Raw genomic sequence first — 17245 nt, forward strand, 5'->3', positions numbered from 1 at the left:
TTCGGCACAACATCGTGGGCCGAAGGGCCTGTTCTGTGCTGTATTTTCTATGTTCTATGTTCTATAGAGCACACCTCACAAGGGAAAGGATGAGCCAGCTCTTTGAGGGGGTAGAAGATGTGTGTGAACGTTGCAGGGAGGGCCCCGCAAATCATGTTCATATGTTTTGGTCCTGCCCAAAACTGGAGGATTACTGGAAGGAGGTTTTTAGGTAATCTCTAAAGTGGTGCACGTGAAACTGGGCCCGAGCCCTCGGGAGGCCATATTTGGGGTGTTGGACCAGCCGGGATTGGAAAAGGGTGCGGAGGCAGATGTTGTAGCCTTCGCCTCGTTGAGGGTCGGGAGGGTTGCGGGGAGGGGGACAGTATGTGTTAATGGTGACTATGGGTGATTCCGGATTACTTTTTGCTATTTGTTTATGTTAACATGCGGGCAGTTGTTTGGGGGTTGGTGGGAGGATGGGATTGTTGTTGTTGATATGGGGATTAACATTATATTCGTGACTGCTTATTGTTGGTGGGTGTAAATTTGGGAGAAAATGTGAAAAAAGAGGAGTATAAAAATATTTTAAAAAAGAAACAATCCAGTCAGAGCAAGTGTTGGGACTTTCTCCAGATGCCTGCAATTTTTTCCTCCTTCCAAGTATTTATCCAACTTTCTTTTCAAGGCTATTGTTTCTTTTATCAATTACTTTAAATCTTTCCCTTCTAAGTTATTGCACTTCCATCTATAAGAAACAATCTCTATTTATTTACTCTGTCTAAATCTTGCGTAGTTGAATTGATCTAATCTCTTCCCAGCCTCCTCTGCTCCAAGGAAAAGAATTCCAGTGTCTCAAGCCGATCCATGCACTTGTAATCCCTCATCCCTGGAAACATTCCTGTAAATCTTTTCTGTACCCTGCCCATCCTTAAAATGTGTTCACCAGAGCTGAACACACATTGAACTAATGTTTTATCCAGGTTTAGCATAATTTGCTTTTTGTATTACATGCCTCTATTTATAAAGCCCAGGATCTCAATGTTAAATGTTTTATTAACATGTCCTGCCATGCTCAAAAATGAGCGCACATATCACTTTTACGTCTTTTAAAAAAATAAATTCAGAGTACCCAATTCATTTTTTCCAATTAAAGGGCAATTTAGTGTGGCCAATTGACCTAACCTGTGGGGCGAAACCCACGCAAACAAGGGGAGAATGTGCAAACTCCACCAGGCAGTGACCCAGAGCCGGGATCGAACCTGGGATCTCGGCGCCGTGAGGCAGCAATGCTAACCACTGTGCCACCATGCTGCCCACTTTTGCGTCTTTTGCCAATCACTTTAAATCTGTGCCCCCTCATTCTCGATCCTTTCAAGAGGGGGAAACAGTTTCTCCCCATGTACTCTGTTTAGACCCTTTAATGATTTTGAATACTTCAAGCAGATCTTTCTCAACCTTCCCCAATTTCCTCAATGTTTACTACACTTCCAAGTTCATGTCTTCTGCAAATTTCAAAAGTGTGCCCTTTACCCCCAAGTCCAGTCATTAATGTGAAACAAAAATAGCTGTGATCCTGTAGTACTATACATTGGAGAACAGGACTGGGGTTCAACTCCCTCCATTTGGACAAACAGCTATTTACCACAACCCTCTTTTCCCATTCCGTTGCAATTTTGTACCCAAGCTGCTACTGCCCTTTTATTTCATGGCTTCAATTTTGTTAAAAAGCCTATAAAGTATTTTAGAACATGCAACAGTTGTGAAAGATATGATATAAATAGTTTGCTTTTAATTTCATATGATTATGTAGTGCTCAGAGATTATGAACACTCGTATGTTATTTGTTTAAAAAATGGTAATTTTTCATCCATTATTCACCATCAGCGACAAATACTCAAAATCAGGTCAGGCACATCCGTGTGCAGAATGAGCAGCGGAGACAGTTGTGTAACATCAGAGCAGGTGCAAAATAGGCATTGAGATTTGAATATGCACCAGATATTTTCCACAAAATTGGAAGTGGAATTCTCATCTGGGGTTCCCCATTGCAGAGACAATCAGGATAACATGCCAATTCTTCAGACCCCAACCTCATTAATTATGTAACCGGGTGTGTTTTGAGCTGTATTCAGTGGTGGGGCAGGCCTGATGGTGATAGGCCGCCGCCTATCCAGGCGGCAAATGTTGCCCAACAGCACTGACCCACCACTGAAGAAAGAAGATGGACTTCCTGAAATGGAGGATAGATCTCTGGGAGCTCTCTGAGGCCAGAAGATGGATTTTCTGGAACATTCTGAGGATGAAAGAAGGTCCTCCTCCAGGACACCTGTAGATGGTCCCTACCCACTGCTGTGGTGTTCCAGGGTCCAGAGTTGCTGGCAGCCTCCACCCCAAACTCTGAGGCAGCCCCAGGCATTGTTCAGGTGAGACCCGACATCTTCACGCCACGTTGTTCCAGATGCGTTTTGCACGGCATGTTTTCCAAATAATTGGGCCTAGGTGGTCTGGCCTTTAGCAGGATGCATATAGATTTCACGCTGGCCTCCAATGGGGTTTCTAATCCACCATGGTGAGCAGCAGCTGTAAATTCACAATGGCTCAAAATCGATTTTTGGACCTCCCACCGAATTATCTTACCGCCCCCCCCCCCCCCCCCCCTCTAAGTTGGGGCTTAGGAGAATTTTGCCCTGGGTTTGGACTCCAAAAAAAAAATGATCTACTTAATCCAGCAACAGCCCATTGTATTATTGTGAAACCAAGGGCAAAAGTCTGTTTCCCGGTTCCACATTAATTTAACCATAAATGTTTTATTTATAAATTTAGAGCACCCAATTAATTTTTCCAATTAAGGGCCAATTTAGCGTGGTCAATCCACCTACCCTGTACGTCTTTGGGATGTGGGGGCAAAACCCATGCAAACACGGGGAGAATGTGCAAACTCCACACGGACAGTGACTCAGAGCTGGGATCAAACCTGGGACATAGGCGCCGTGAGGCAGTAGCGCTAACCAGTGCTGCCCTATTTAACCATAAATGTGGACAATCCTTCTGCCACTGGGCTCAGGCAGTCCCTTCAAGGACTGCTGTAGATCCAGAAAAAATGAGGGGAACACGAGTAGGGTGCACCTTCTGCCCAGTTTGCGACCAAAGGCTTGGGCTGAAACAGGTATTAGAATCCTGATTTGCATATTCATTGAATTCCAGACTCGAGGAAGTTGCTGGCTTGTAGTTTGTCAGCGAGGGGGATTGGGTGTGACCTTAAATTATCTCTCTCTCAGATTGTATTTCAATGGGACAAAGTGGGCTGCAATTTGCTGTCACCTGTTTTACCCATTGAAACCTACTCCATTAACACCATGTTCTACATTGTATAATTGTTAGAATGATTATTTCTTATTTTTGGGTAGTATGGGATACAATGCATCTTTGCTTTCCCTAACTCTTAAATTGTCCTACTCTGCTTTCAGTTCATACAAAAATGTTCCTGACAGAATATGTGAAGTCAGGTTGCAGAAACACCAATAGGACTGACCTGCATTGCAACCACCTTTCCCTTGCTGTTCGGACTGAGTGACCATTCGTAATTTACAATCTGATAATCATCGCTGCTCTGGTTTCCATTCAGGGTGATGTTATTACAGGGCAGGGTAATTGCCTGATTCGGACCAGCATTTGCTATCGGTGGATAATCCACCGGTCTGCTGACAATCACCATAGCAATTGCCGATTTCTCAGCACCATCCGAGTCCAGTACTGTGAGTCTAGAAAACAAATTTGACAGAGTTTACGTCCTACACTAGCTATTAGCCCACAATTTAAAATGTTCAGACATTCTCTCCAAAGCATCCGATCATTCATCTTATGGCTGTCTGTGGAATCTGCACAGATTGGCTCTGGTGTCTTCAGTGGATTATGACTACACTTCAAAAATAATTCACTGCTGTGAAACAATATAAATACAAGTTCTTTCTTAAATGGTCATATGTTTGCCCCTTCATGTCATGATACATTTTGATGGGTTTTCCCGTTTTTCACATGCACAATTTCCAGAAGCAACAAATGAAATTGGTTTCAGAATCATTACATCTCCTAGTTGCGGAATCCAATTTGTTCTCATTAAACATGTTATTGATAGTACCATGGGACTAACTTATGAAAGAGGTAACAGGAATTCCAGGTTTCTTATTACAGTAACAAAACTCATCAGTAAGATAGTTCATCTCCTGGGGCAATGGGCACAGTCTAGAGTATCTATCTGTTCTTACACTCTGTTCATCGCTAATACTTCAGTTCTTTGCCTTCTCCTTTGTTCTTTGTCGTGCTCTCTGCGTCCCTCACTTTTGTCAAATGAGGTTCATCTACAATTCCTTTCCTCACACCCTTTCTACAAGCCTTTCCTCATCTGTATCACTTTACTCCTGTATGCTCCTTGTTCTTTCTGTATGAGGTTATTAACTATTCCTTCATGTCTTTATGTGTCTCTGTTTCCTATGTGTTTTACCATTTTTATCTTTTCTCTTAAAAAGACCAGGGGCGGGATTCTCTGACCCCCCCACTGGGTCGGAGAATCGCTGGGGGCCGGCGTAAATCCCGCCCCCGCCGAATTCTCCAAAGGGTGAAAAGTCGGTGAGACGTCAATCGAGCCGCCCGCCTCGGAGAATGGCAGGGGCAGGCGTGAGACAATGGACTCCGGGGCTGCCCATATTCTCCACAGGTCACGCCGGCGTAAATCGAAACACCTTTTTAACGGTGTCAACCAGTGCTGATGGTTGACGCCGCCCAGCGTGGAGGTAGGTCACGGCCTGGGGGGGGGGGGTGGCCGCAGGAGAGGTGATGGCGTGGCCGCAGTCCATGTATGTGGGGGAGAGGTGTGTGTGCAGCGGGCGGATTGGGGGGGGGGGGTTTGGGGTGGGCTTCGGGGGAGTGCCAGGGAAGGGGGGGGGGGTGCCGGCGAGGGGACGAGTGCCGGGTACGGGGGGGATAAGTGCCGGGGAGGGGGGGATGAGTGCCGGGGAGGGGGGGATGAGTGCCGGGGAGTGGGGGGATGAGTGCCGGGGAGTGGGGGGGGTTGAGTGCCGGGGACGGGGGAATGAGTGCTGGGGTCGGGGGAATGAGTGCCGGGGACGGGGGGTGCGAGGGCAAGGGAGTTTGTCCGCCTGGCCAGGTGCCATCCTCCAACAGCCGCACCCATGCAGCCCATGAAACCTGGCTTGGGGGAGGGGGGGTACAGGCAATGATGACATGTTGTCGTTCCCCCCGCCCTCCCCCCGCAGAGTCATGTTTTCTGATCAGCCAGCGATGTTGGCCGCCGTGGCGGCACCCGCTATTCTCCATGTTGCCCTCGAGGAGGAGCGTGCCAGAGAGGGGCGCAGGCTGCACGTAGTGGAGGAGGAACACGAGGAGGGGGAGGAGGACGTCGCGGCGCCACGGCAATGGAGGCTCCCGAGGAGGCCCCGTGTGTACCGGCCCCGGCTGTCGTACCAGGACCTCACGGACCGGGAATGCAGGAGGAGATCCGGATGAGCCGGGAAACCGTGGCACACATCTGCCACCTGCTGGCACACCTGGCACTACGTGGCACTGGGGGGGACGGGGGGGACGGCGGGGGACGACCCTCTCCCCGTGTCCGTCAAGGTTACGGTGGCCCTGAACCTTTATGCCACGGGGTCATTCCAGGCACCAGGTGGGGACCTGTCCGGCATCTCGCAGACATCGGTGCACCGGTGCATCCGGGCAGTGACAGGCGCCCTATATGCCATTGCGGACCGCTACGTCCGCTTCCCTGTGGACCAGGCCAGCCAGGATGTCCGGGCCGTGGGCTACTCTGCCGTGGCTGGGTTTCCCATGGTCCAAGGCGCGATCGATGGGATGCACGTCGCCGTGCGGCCACCTGCAGATAACAGGGCCGTGTTCACCAATAGGAAGGGGACCTATTCCACGAACATCCAGGTGGCCTGCGATCACCGCATGATTATCCTGCACGTCTGCGCCCAGTACCCGGGAAGTCTACATGACTCATACGTGTTGTCGCGGTCTTACATCCCCAGCATGTACGAGGGACGCCACCCCCGGCTGAGGGGCTGGTTGCTGGGCGACAGGGGTTACCCGTTGCGGTCGTGGCTGATGACGCCTATACGGAGGCCACAGAGTGACGCGGAGATTAGCTACAATGATGCCCATGCAGCGACAAGGGGTGTGATAGAGAGGTGCTTTGTCGTGCTCAAAATGCGTTTCAGGTGCCTGGACCTCTCTGGGGGCGCCCTCCAGTATCCATCCGGGTCGGCCGCATCATTGTGGTGTGCTGCGTCCTGCACAACATAGCCCAGCAGAGGGGCGATATTCCGCAGGCAGAGGAGGGCGGAGTGGAGGAGCAGCAGGAAGTGGCGCATCCTCCCCAGATGAGGGGGATGGGGGCAATGGTCAGGGCAGACGGGCTAGACTCAGGCGGGTGGCTGTCCACCGTTACCGGCTAGGCCAGCGGGCACGGGACAGGCTGATAGCCGCCCGCTTCAGACTAGGAAGCGTGGGAATCAGCGAGCATGGCCACATACCGCACACCATGGCAACACCCGAACACCCTCACCCCCCCCGCCCATCCACCCCCCCAGCACCCTCACCCCCCCCAACCACACCCACCGCACCCGCATGCACACCACCCCCACATTGCAGATCCACCTGCGGCACGACGGCCGGGCTCTCACGGGCGCCGGTGGAAGTGTGTCTATTGCAGGCCATGGAGGGTGATGACAACCCGCTCTGCAATGAGCTCCTGGCTCCACATCATTGGACGATGTCTGACCCATGGCCACAGTACCACCATCCACCCGGACCATCCCTGCATGCGGCTGTGACACTGCAGCGCACGGTCCCGTCCTCTGCCCGGGGGGATGGCAAGGGCGGCCCAGGGGGAAGAAGGCTGACTCACCTGAGGCCGACGTAAGACCACCCCTCACTCACACACTGGCGCTCAACGTACATGACACCCCCGCACGCTTCGGACAGAGCACAAAGGCAGCTTCTGTAGGTGTTAAAGTGATTTTAATAACAGTGCATACACGTGCCCTAGCCCCTAAAACTCGTCTGTGCCCTGCACCCGTGCCAACTTACTCAGTGTCGAATTGTTTGGCCTTACGGGCCCTTTGACTACGCCTAGGTGGTTCCCCAGACGGTACAGCAGAACTGGAGGTGGACTCCTGCGATCCGTGCCCTCTAACTCGGGATCCCTTTGGTGGCTGTTTCCTGGGGCTTCCTGGCCTAGATGGGCCAGGTTGCGACCCGGGCGACTGGGATGGCGAGCTTCCAGCCTGTCCTGCCCGTTGCCCACCCGATGCATCTGGGACGGAAGAGGGGGGAGGGGGGGGGTTGAGGTGCTGCAGTGTTCCTGGACCTCCCCTACAGGGGGACCAGGGACAGGCGCCAGCAACTCCTCCTCCCTCAGGGTGCCCAATGGCCCCCAGGCCTCTACATGGGTCCGACACCTGGCACTGCCAGTCCTGGAGGCCCGTGATGGTACCGACAAGGGTCTTCAGGTTTGCAGCCGTGGAGCTCAGGGAGTTGGCCATCCCTCTCTGTGACTGAGCGACGCCGGCTAGCACATGGGCAATGGCGCCGATGCCCTCAGCGATGGCCTGCTGAGACTGGGCCATGGCCTGCAGCGATTGGGCCATTGCCTGCTGAGACTGGGCCATGGCCTGCAGGGATTGGGCCATTGCCTGCTGAGACTGGACCATGGCCTGCAGGGATTGGGCCATTGCCTGCTGCGACTGGACCACGGCCTGCAGGGATTGGGCCATTGCCTGCTGAGACTGGACCATGGCCTGCTGTGACAAGGCCACGGCGTTGAGCGCCTCTGCCATCTGCCGCTGGCTCAAGGCCTCCTGTGAGAGGGCAGCCATGTCCTGGGCCACAGACGCCGCCAGCACGGAAAGCCCCAGGCCTCGCATACTGATCCCCATGCCTGACACCGTCGCACCCATTGCCTCCACCTGCGACTGCAGCCACCGCAAGCCGCCCGTCACCCTCTTCGTTCGTCTCCGGGTCGGTGGTTGCATCGGGGCTATGTGTGGGTGTGGTAACTGCAGGAACCCGGGATCCATCTGGGAGGCAGATGTTAGTTTGCGCCAGGATGCCCTCCGACCGCCCGGCCCCTCTGCTGCTCCTACCTCCACCTGCTGTACCGGGACGGCTGTGTTGTGCGCACCAGTGAGTGTACCAGACGCCTCATCACTAAAGTGCCCAGCCGAGGTGAGTGTCTCTGCGATGGTGGAGGGTGTTGGAGACAGCAGTGGCGTTGTGTCGTGCGCATCGTCCGACTCTGAGACCATGGTACTTTGGGGTGGCGGTTCGTCTCCACCCATCCAATCTGTGTCACTGTCCTGTATTTCGGTTTCCTGGGTAGGGGTCTCCTGGATAGGGCTCGTCTGGGTAGGGGTCTCCTGGGTAGGGGTGTCCTGGGTAGGGGTCTCCTGGGTAGGGCTCGTCTGGGTAGGGGTGTCCTGGGTAGGGGTGTCCTGGGTAGGGGTGTCCTGGGTAGGGGTGTCTTGGGTAGTGGTTTTGTGGCTCGGCTGCGACGGGGGCCTGTGGCTGCCCCCCTCGTCGCTGGGTGGCGCACCCCTGCGTCGCCGCACCCGCACGAGACGGGGGCGTCGTCTGCCTATTACTCCAGGTCTCTCTGTCTCCCGTGGTCGCCCTGGGGCATCCTGCGGACGTCGTGTGCCAGAGGGTCTGAGTCTCTCCATATCCCGTGGTCGCCCTGGGGCATCCTGCGGGCGGTCGGCATCTGCGGGGATGGATGCCTCGACGTTTGCTCCTGCGATACACAATGAAGCATACATGGTTAGACACGCAGGCAGTGATCAGGTGTTATGGGGGGGGGAGGATATGGGGAGGGGGGATATGGGGGAGGGGGGATATGGGGAGGGGGAATATGGGGGTGGGGGGATATGGGGGAGGGGGGGATATGGGGAGGGGGATATGGGGGTGGGGGGATATGGGGAGGGGGGATATGGGGGTGGGGGGATATGGGGGAGGGAGGATATGGGGAGGGGTATATGGGGGAGGGGGGATATGTGGAGGGGGAATATGGGGGATATGGGGAGGGGGAATATGCGGGAGGGGAGATATGGGGGATGTGGGGGAGAGGGGATATGGGGACGGGCTGTCGGTGGCTCACTTGCTGGTGGGCCCCCGACCTCTGCATCGGCAACCTGGGTTCTATCAACTGGGACTAGCTTAATGGTAAAAAACTGGGCGGCATGGACTGGTTGGGCCGAAGGGCCTGTTTCCATGCTGTAAACTTCTATGATTCTATGATTCTAACCTCCCGGTCCTCAGGTCCGCCAGCCAATTCCAGAGCCCTTTCCTCATGTTCGGTCAGTGGCCTCTCATCAGCGGGGCCTCCCCCAGTCCTCACATGCTCCCTATTGTTGTGTGCACGCTTCTCCTGTGGGGGGGCGGGTGGGTGGCGGGTGGGTGGCAGGGGTAAAAGGCAAGTGTTAGACAGGTATATGAATGCACGTCATCGGTTGCGCGTATAGTGCAGAGGTTAGGGTTCAGGTTGGTTTCACCTGGGGGGGTGCCGCACATCGGGCAGGGAGGGGGGACTCACGCTGGCTGCCTTGACGAGGTCGTTCACCTTCTTGTGGCACTGGGTGCCTGTCCGTGGTGTCAGAGCCACAGCGGTGACGGCCTCTGCCACCTCCCTCCACAGACGCCGGCTGAGGCGTGGGACGACCCTGCGACCGTGTCCGGGGTACAGGGACTCCCTCTTCTCCTCCACTGCGTCCAGGAGCGCCTCGATGTCGCGGTCCTGGAACCTCAGGGCTGCGCGGCGGGCGGCCATCTTGTCGGTCTTCCGGGGTGGGGGGGGGGGCGCGCCTTTTGAGCCGTCATGCCATGCGGCATCAATGACGCCGCACGCCGTCACCGTCCACGTCGGGTGACGCCATCGCGAATGGCGTCACACCGCTCCTAGCCCATTCGGGGCTGGAGAATTTGGGTTGTTTGGGGGGGCCCGACGCTGGAGTGATCCGCGCCGTTTTTGGCGCTGGGTCCCGGACATCGCGCCAGTTTTTGGAGAATCCCGCCCCAATAGCTCAACTCTCTCTGTAAGTGGAGGTCTGGGACATACGTCATCCTGTTGTGTTCACATAAAGAAGCGGAAAGCCAGGGCTTAGGTTGGAGGGTACTGAGCTGGGGGGCAACTTATGTACTCCAACCAATGCCTCTCTGTATACTATGTCACATGATTACATGGTGACATCATCAGAGGCACTTGGGAGATTTCCTACTCTTCCATCGTTTTAAAAAAATGTTTTTATTCTCCATTTTCACATTTTCCTTCAAACTTTACACCCCACCCAGACAGTAAACGGTAACAAATACAAAATCAATCCCTTTAACAATAACAACGATACCATCCTCCCACCACCCCAAACAACGACCCACCTGTCAATATATGCATCCAATAAAACAAACCCTCCCACGGTGGAAACAAAAAACAAAGGAGAAAAAGAAAAAGGAGACCAGGACCGCCCATAGTCACCATTAACCTATAGAGTCCACTCCCCCCTGCCCCGCCTTACACTCAACGCCATCCAACCTCTGAAAGAGTACCGTACATGATACCCAAGAGTTGTAAACTCCACCCCCCCTCTCCAACTCCTCCCGTCCACTGCCTCTTGTAAAACCCCTCCCCCCAACCTCGGTTCCTTCCCCCCAACTTTCCACCCGGCTAGACCACTCGGACCCTATTTTGCCAGGCTCCGTTGGCCGCAGCCCCTCCCCCCACCTCACTCCCGTTCACTGGTCAGCTTAAACCGGCCAGTGTGGAGGCCCCCGCCCGGGTCCCTTTCCCCCTTGCCCAGAAATCCCCTTTTAGCACACAAACCCCGCATATCCACCTACACCCCAAAGAGCCCTCATCTCGAGTGAAAGTCCCATCACTTCCCTTGTCGAAATATATGCAACATTGGCTCCTTTAGCCCATACACCCGCACGCAGTGAAACAAAAAGGAAGAAAATACAGTCATGAGGTTACATCGGCACATGGCCATTTCTCAATTTCTCAGTTCTGCCACAGTCCTTCTGCCTTTGCAAACTCCTCCGCTGCTTCCGCCGTTCCAAAATAAAAGTCCTTGAGCTTGTAAGTCACCCTCAGCTTCGCTGGATATACAATGCCGCACTGCACCTTGCTAATGTACAGTGCCCTCTTCACCCGGTTGAAGGCAGCCCACCTCCTCGCCAGCTCCACCGTAAAGTCCTGGTATACACGTATTACCAGCTCCAGCCCACTGCACCACCAGCTTCTGCTTGGCCCAGCACAGGACCTTTTCCTTCACACTGTACCTACGGAAGCACAGAGTCACTCCCCTTGGCGGCTCACTCGCCTTTGGTACAGGCCTCCACGACCAATGAGTCCGATCCAGTTCATATCGGGAGGGATCCTCCCCCTTCCCCAATAGTTTCGCCAGCATCGCTGCAAAATACTCAGTCGGCCTCGGTCCTTCAACTCCTTCGGGCAGCCCCACAATCCTCAAATTCTGTCGCCTGGATCTGTTTTCCAGGTCTTCCATTTTTCCTCGCAGATCCTTGTTAATCTCCATCACCTTCCGCATCTCCTTCCCCATCGAGGTAAGTTGATCACCGTGCTGCAATAATGTCTCCTCCACTTCCTTCGGCGCCTCCCCTTGCTCCCGCACCTCTGCCACTGCGCCCGCCACCGCCATCGTCACCGGGGAAATCGCCTCCTCCACCAGCGCACTCAAAACCTCCCTCATCTCCTTCCTCATTGTCTCCATGTATTTTGTAAACTGCCTTTTGAATTCCGCAGCCATCACCTTAGTTATTTCTTCAGCCGTAAGCAATGTGGCCTCCCCTGGTGCTCCAGCCTCCATTTTCCTTGGTGACCTTTCCACTCCCCGACAGACCTTCAACTGTTTTTTTTATGGCCGTTTGTTTGCTCACCCTCGACATTTTCCTTTATTTGCCTTCACTGTGCCTCCTCTGTGCCTTCTCCCTGCTTTTGCCGCCTCCGTGGACCCTGGGACCGGGCGTAAAGCCCCGAAAATGCCGTTCCCGAACGGGAACCCGCCACTGTGCGGCTGCCTCCGGCCCGCCATCACCGGAAGTTCCCTCTCTTCCATCTTAGACTGTGAGCAAACAACACTTTTGTAAATAAAATCTGAAAACTGGCTCAGCAGCCTATGGTGTGGAAACCTGGTTATACTTTGTCTCTCCTGTGAAGTAAAAACAAAACCACTTAAAAACATAACAGCAACTGATACACCATCAATGACCACGAGACGAATGGTGAACTATTGAGGCTTTATTGTGCTAGATGTAACCTCCTGTAGCTGGACCCAAGAATGGGGGCAGTGCAGGAGCGCGTACACTTTTATACAGAGCCTGCTGGGTGGAGCCAGCAGGCTGGGATTTACCATAATAACTGTAGTACAATGGCAGTGTACCACAATACATGTAGTGTATGTTCAGTGGTTTCTCACAGCAACAAAGTGCTACAGCCTGCTGCTTGAAGAATTTGGGACCTGGGATTCAAGCTTCGAGGGAACCAAGGAGCTTTGTTGCAGATTAATAATAAAGTTGGAGATGGTGCATTAATCTCTAGTGTGCATTGAGTGTGTGAAGATAAATACTTGCATTAGTAATGGGGAGATTCTATGAATTTGCACTCCCAAGGCAAAAGTTTTATGCACTGCGAGTGCACATTAGGACTTGAGGGCCTGGAGGTCAGTGGCTTCTGAGAGAATTTGTATTCATTCAATGTTTGCCAAAAAATGAGAAGTGGAGTTGATCAGCCACATTGACCTTGACATCTGACTTTCAATTTCCCACTCTGACTCGCACTTTGGAGCTTAAGGAACACCTACTAGAGAGGGCACTTGAATAGAAGCAGTGGCACAGACTCCCACCTGGAATAGAATTTGGAGCATAATTTATTCGGGAAAGTGCCAAAGAATTCAACAATTCTGCAGTGTTGCTTGATGATTCTGTTATCAACCTGACCAAATAAACCTTTCTGTACATTAATCAACACAACAAGACAGCAGCAGTCTCATTGAGCAATCGGCCATATTACCTAAAGGTGTAGTTACCAGTCACTAGGTTGGACAAATGAAGGATGGCAGTATTTGCTGATGCCTTCTGCTCTCGTAAGGGGCCCTTAATCTCCTCCCAGTGGTAGCTTACGATCCTATCATCATCAGTGCTTTCTGAAGGAAAAAATGTCACAGCATCAATCTCGATGACCAACTTTGTAAGCGCAGCACAAGTTAAAATGGTAAACTCTTGACTAAATGAAGAATTGCCTGAACACGTGACCATTTTTACAACATGTACTGTGGTCAATTGAGGCTTTAGTAGGAAATAAGTGATATCCTTCAAGGCAGCCAGCCACTCAAAGGACCAGTGTTTGAAGATCGAAAAAGTAAAGGCATATCTTATTTTATCCGGAAAGATTTTCTTCTGCTATAGCAACAGTCTCCATGAAAAAGACTTTGATAAACCTTTTGTGATTTGTGTCAGATGTGGCTCAGTTAGTAGTACGCTCACCTCACAGTCAGAGACTCTAATCCATAAAATGGGCTAACATTTTTGTACAATACCAAAGGAGTGCTGCATTATCACAGGAGTTGTCTTTTGGATAGAGGCTCTGTCTGCTCTCTCAGTAGGATGTAAACAATGACATGCCGCTGTTCAAAGAGCAGGGGAGTTCTGCCTGCTATCCTGGCCAACTATTGCCTCTCAATGGCAGTGGCATAGTGGTATTTTCGCTGGACTAGTAATCCAGAGACCCAGAGTCATGCTCTGGGGACCCAGGTTCAAATCCCACCGTGGCAGGTGGTGAAATTTGAATTCAATAAAAAATCTGGTTAAAAGTCTAAAAGGTGACTATGAAACCATTGCCAACTGTCGTAAAAACCCATCTGGTTCATTAATGTCCTTTAGGGAAGGAAATCTGTTGTCCTTACCGGGTCTGGCCTACATGTAACTCCAGATCCACAGCAATGTGGTTGACTCTTAAGTGCCCTCAGGGATGGGCAATAAATGCCGGCCCAACCAGGGACGCCCACATCCCATGAACAAATAAAAAACAAAATCATCACACAAAGAAAAGGTCTAGGTATTTATTTCACTGCTATTATAGGACCTTGCTGTGTGCAGATTGTGTGGCATTTAACTACACTTCACAAAAGTATTTTTCCTAAAGTGATGAACGGCTCTATTAAATCCAAATTCTCTTTTAGTGGTAAAATTAGATAATATTACACAATATAGCTTGTGAGATGTCAACATAATGACTGTGATACTCCAGCCTTTTGCCTGTTCCTTATCCAGGACAATAGGTTACACAACAATTTTCCAGGGAGGTAACGGTCCTAATAGGTATTTATTAATTTTGATGGTAGTGTTACTTACGACTGCCGTCAATAAATGTTGAGGTTGTAGGCAGGGAAACTTCTTGTACCCATGGTGAGGCGATGGCTACTGGAGCTTGATTGACACGAGGAGCTTTGGGGAAGACATATAACACATCAGCGGGAGTCTCACATTACCTGCATTTTTGTTATGTTGAAATAAAAAGGCACAGTGGGACAATTTTCTGCCAGCAGAATTAATGGCTTTAGTGTGGTGCAACCTTTTCCTGTATAATGATACACATTAGCTCTGTGACGTAATGTTTGATGAAGTGCCACATATAACTCAGTTTGTAGCATTCTTGCCTTAAGAGTCAGAATATTCTGGGTTCAAGGCCCACATTAGAAACAGGAGTCGAGGTTGACACTCAGTGCAGTTACTGTGCTGTGCACTCTCCGAGGAGAGACAGTGAGCCTCATTTGAGTGAGTCTCTGTGCCTCATTTTGAGATAGCACACTGCACACTGTTCTACTCAGGATAGAGGCAGCCGGCAGCTCTACTGAACGGTTGCGAGAATCATTGCTAGAACTAAGCCAGAAATGATTGAGGGCGTGTGGTGTTTGCGGGTGGGGACTATAGAGGAGAGGGCAGGGAAAAATGAACACAAGGGCAGGGGCATATCTCTCAGCAGGTGTCACTGTCCCCACCACCACCCCACTCCCACCCCTACAGCTTCCCAATGCCTGGTCCTTAGATCAGGCACCTAGTGCCTTTAAACAAGGAACCCCTCTGGGAGTCCACAAGCAATTCCCCATATATTGGCTTCTCTCCTCCCACACGCATGGCGAACCGTATTCCCACTACTGGGTTCATACCAAAAATACCCCTCCACAGCTAAATTTTGTTCTTTAAGTGGACACTTCATTCTCAAGGACCAATACAAAGCCATTCTCAACTCCCAATGGCTTGCTGCCTTTTTTCCCCTTTTCCAGTTAGGTGACATTTAATTGCTGAACTGACCTTCTTAGTGAAGGTTACCCTCGAGGTTCCCCCTTCTAGCTAAAACTTGGCATATCTTCCAGCTTTGTTTAAATCCTCATGAACTTGGTCTCTTCAGTTTGAGCATGAGCTCTCACACACAATCTGCATGGTGAGCAATAGAGACTGGCTGCCTCAATCTCTCAGATTCTTAGAGACTGATCTATGTCTGTCAGTTCAGTGATAACATAGAAAACTCTGAACCAATTACTACAATGGCTGGCTAGGGACATTTGCCCTTTGAAAGCCTATCTCCATGGCAACACGAATCACATAGATGTCGCATTCAGGTATAGCTATCTGCAGACCCCCAACTCCAACCTATGTTGAAATTAATTAGACTGTGTAAAGTATAACAATTTACAGTCAAATGTCAAAGTCTGACATTTCTAACATCTCCCAGTGAGACTGTCAGCACAGCTGCTCTGGTCATTGTTTACAGGTCTGAGCAGCATGCACCTTCTACCCAGTAAATCAAATCTGGCCTCACTGTCCACACAGCAACAAAGCCACCCAGGCTTGTTGTCATGCAGGATTTGGAGCAGGTCACATGACCCCTGTCATGATATTCAAACACACACATCATGATGGACACACTAACAGGCAAATCAGAGTACACAACACCACAACCAATCACAGACAAGAACACCAACCACATAAAAAGCACGAGCACGACACCTGGTGGTCAGTAGGTCTGGGGAGAAGGGAACAAGAAAGAGCTGTTGAAACACCACAAGCAGGGAACCCCCCACGTGCAGAGTGCAAAGACCAAACTGTAAATAGCAAGTTTAAATAAAGAAGCGTTGTACCATATGCAACTGTGTTGGCTCATCTGTGTGTCAGAACACCCAACACCACATGGTACAGGAGTGGATCGATACCTGCCTACTAACCTGCCATTCTGGACATGGACCACACCGGCAAACCGCAGCCGATGCAAGTCACGGGGAACCTAGGTACCAACTGGAAGCTCTACAGGCAGCGATTTGACCTGTACATCCGTGCCACCGAAAAACAGAATGTCTCGGATGACTCGAAGATTGCAATGCTCCTCTTCTACGCAGGTCCGCACGCAACCGACGTCTTCAACTCACTGGTGTTCGAAGAAGGCGAGAACCAAGCCAAATATGACACGGTCATCCTCAAACTGGACCAGCACTTTCAAGTTGAAGTAAATGAAAGTTTTGAAAGATACATCTTTCAGCAACGCCTGCAAGGTAAGGAGGAGCTTTTTCAACCCTTTTTGACGCACCTCCGGATTCTAGCGCAGTGCTGCGGTTACGGCACCACCACAGAGTCCATGATCAGGGACCAGATTGTTTTTGGCGTTGCCTCTAGTGGCCTACGCCAGCAGCTTCTTAAAATGAAAAGCCTCACGAGCCATGACCCCTACCGAACAGCGCTACGCGCAAATCGAAAAAGAATGCCTGGGCTTGTTAACTGGACTGGACAAGTTCCACGACTATGTGTATGGCCTGCCACGATTTACGGTCGAAACTGACCACCACCCCCTGGTCAACATCATTAACAAAGACCTGAACGACATGACTCCTCGCCTCCAGCGCATCTTACTTAAACTCAGGAGGTACGATTTTGAACTGATCTACACTCCGGGGAAGGAACTCATCGTGGCGGACACTCTTTCCCGAGCAGTGAGCACACCACCAGATGCGGAGGGGTTCGTGCGTCAAATTGAGGCACACGTAACTCTGACAGCAGCAAATCTGCCAGCTGATGATCCTAGTCTGGCCCACATACGCGCAGAGACGGCGACTGACCCCCTTCTGCAGCGAGTGATGCGCCACATGACAGAAGGGTGGCTAAAAGGGCAGTGCCCCCAGTTTTATAA

General features: G+C 51.6%; 1 protein-coding gene across 1 annotated transcript in view; it reads right to left on the reverse strand.

The window, feature by feature from the left end:
• Positions 1-17245, reverse strand: part of LOC140425441 (dyslexia-associated protein KIAA0319-like) — a 179039-nt gene that overhangs the window by 57167 nt on the left and 104627 nt on the right. Inside the window, exons 8-10 of the mRNA XM_072509716.1 lie at positions 14419-14511; positions 13079-13211; positions 3515-3743 (exon numbers count right to left, since the gene is read on the reverse strand). Coding sequence (XP_072365817.1) covers positions 3515-3743; positions 13079-13211; positions 14419-14511 — 455 coding nt within the window. The remainder of the gene's footprint in view (positions 1-3514; positions 3744-13078; positions 13212-14418; positions 14512-17245) is intronic.

The sequence above is a fragment of the Scyliorhinus torazame genome, chromosome 6 (genome assembly GCF_047496885.1).
Source record: "Scyliorhinus torazame isolate Kashiwa2021f chromosome 6, sScyTor2.1, whole genome shotgun sequence".
Classification (NCBI taxonomy): Eukaryota; Metazoa; Chordata; class Chondrichthyes; order Carcharhiniformes; family Scyliorhinidae; genus Scyliorhinus; species Scyliorhinus torazame.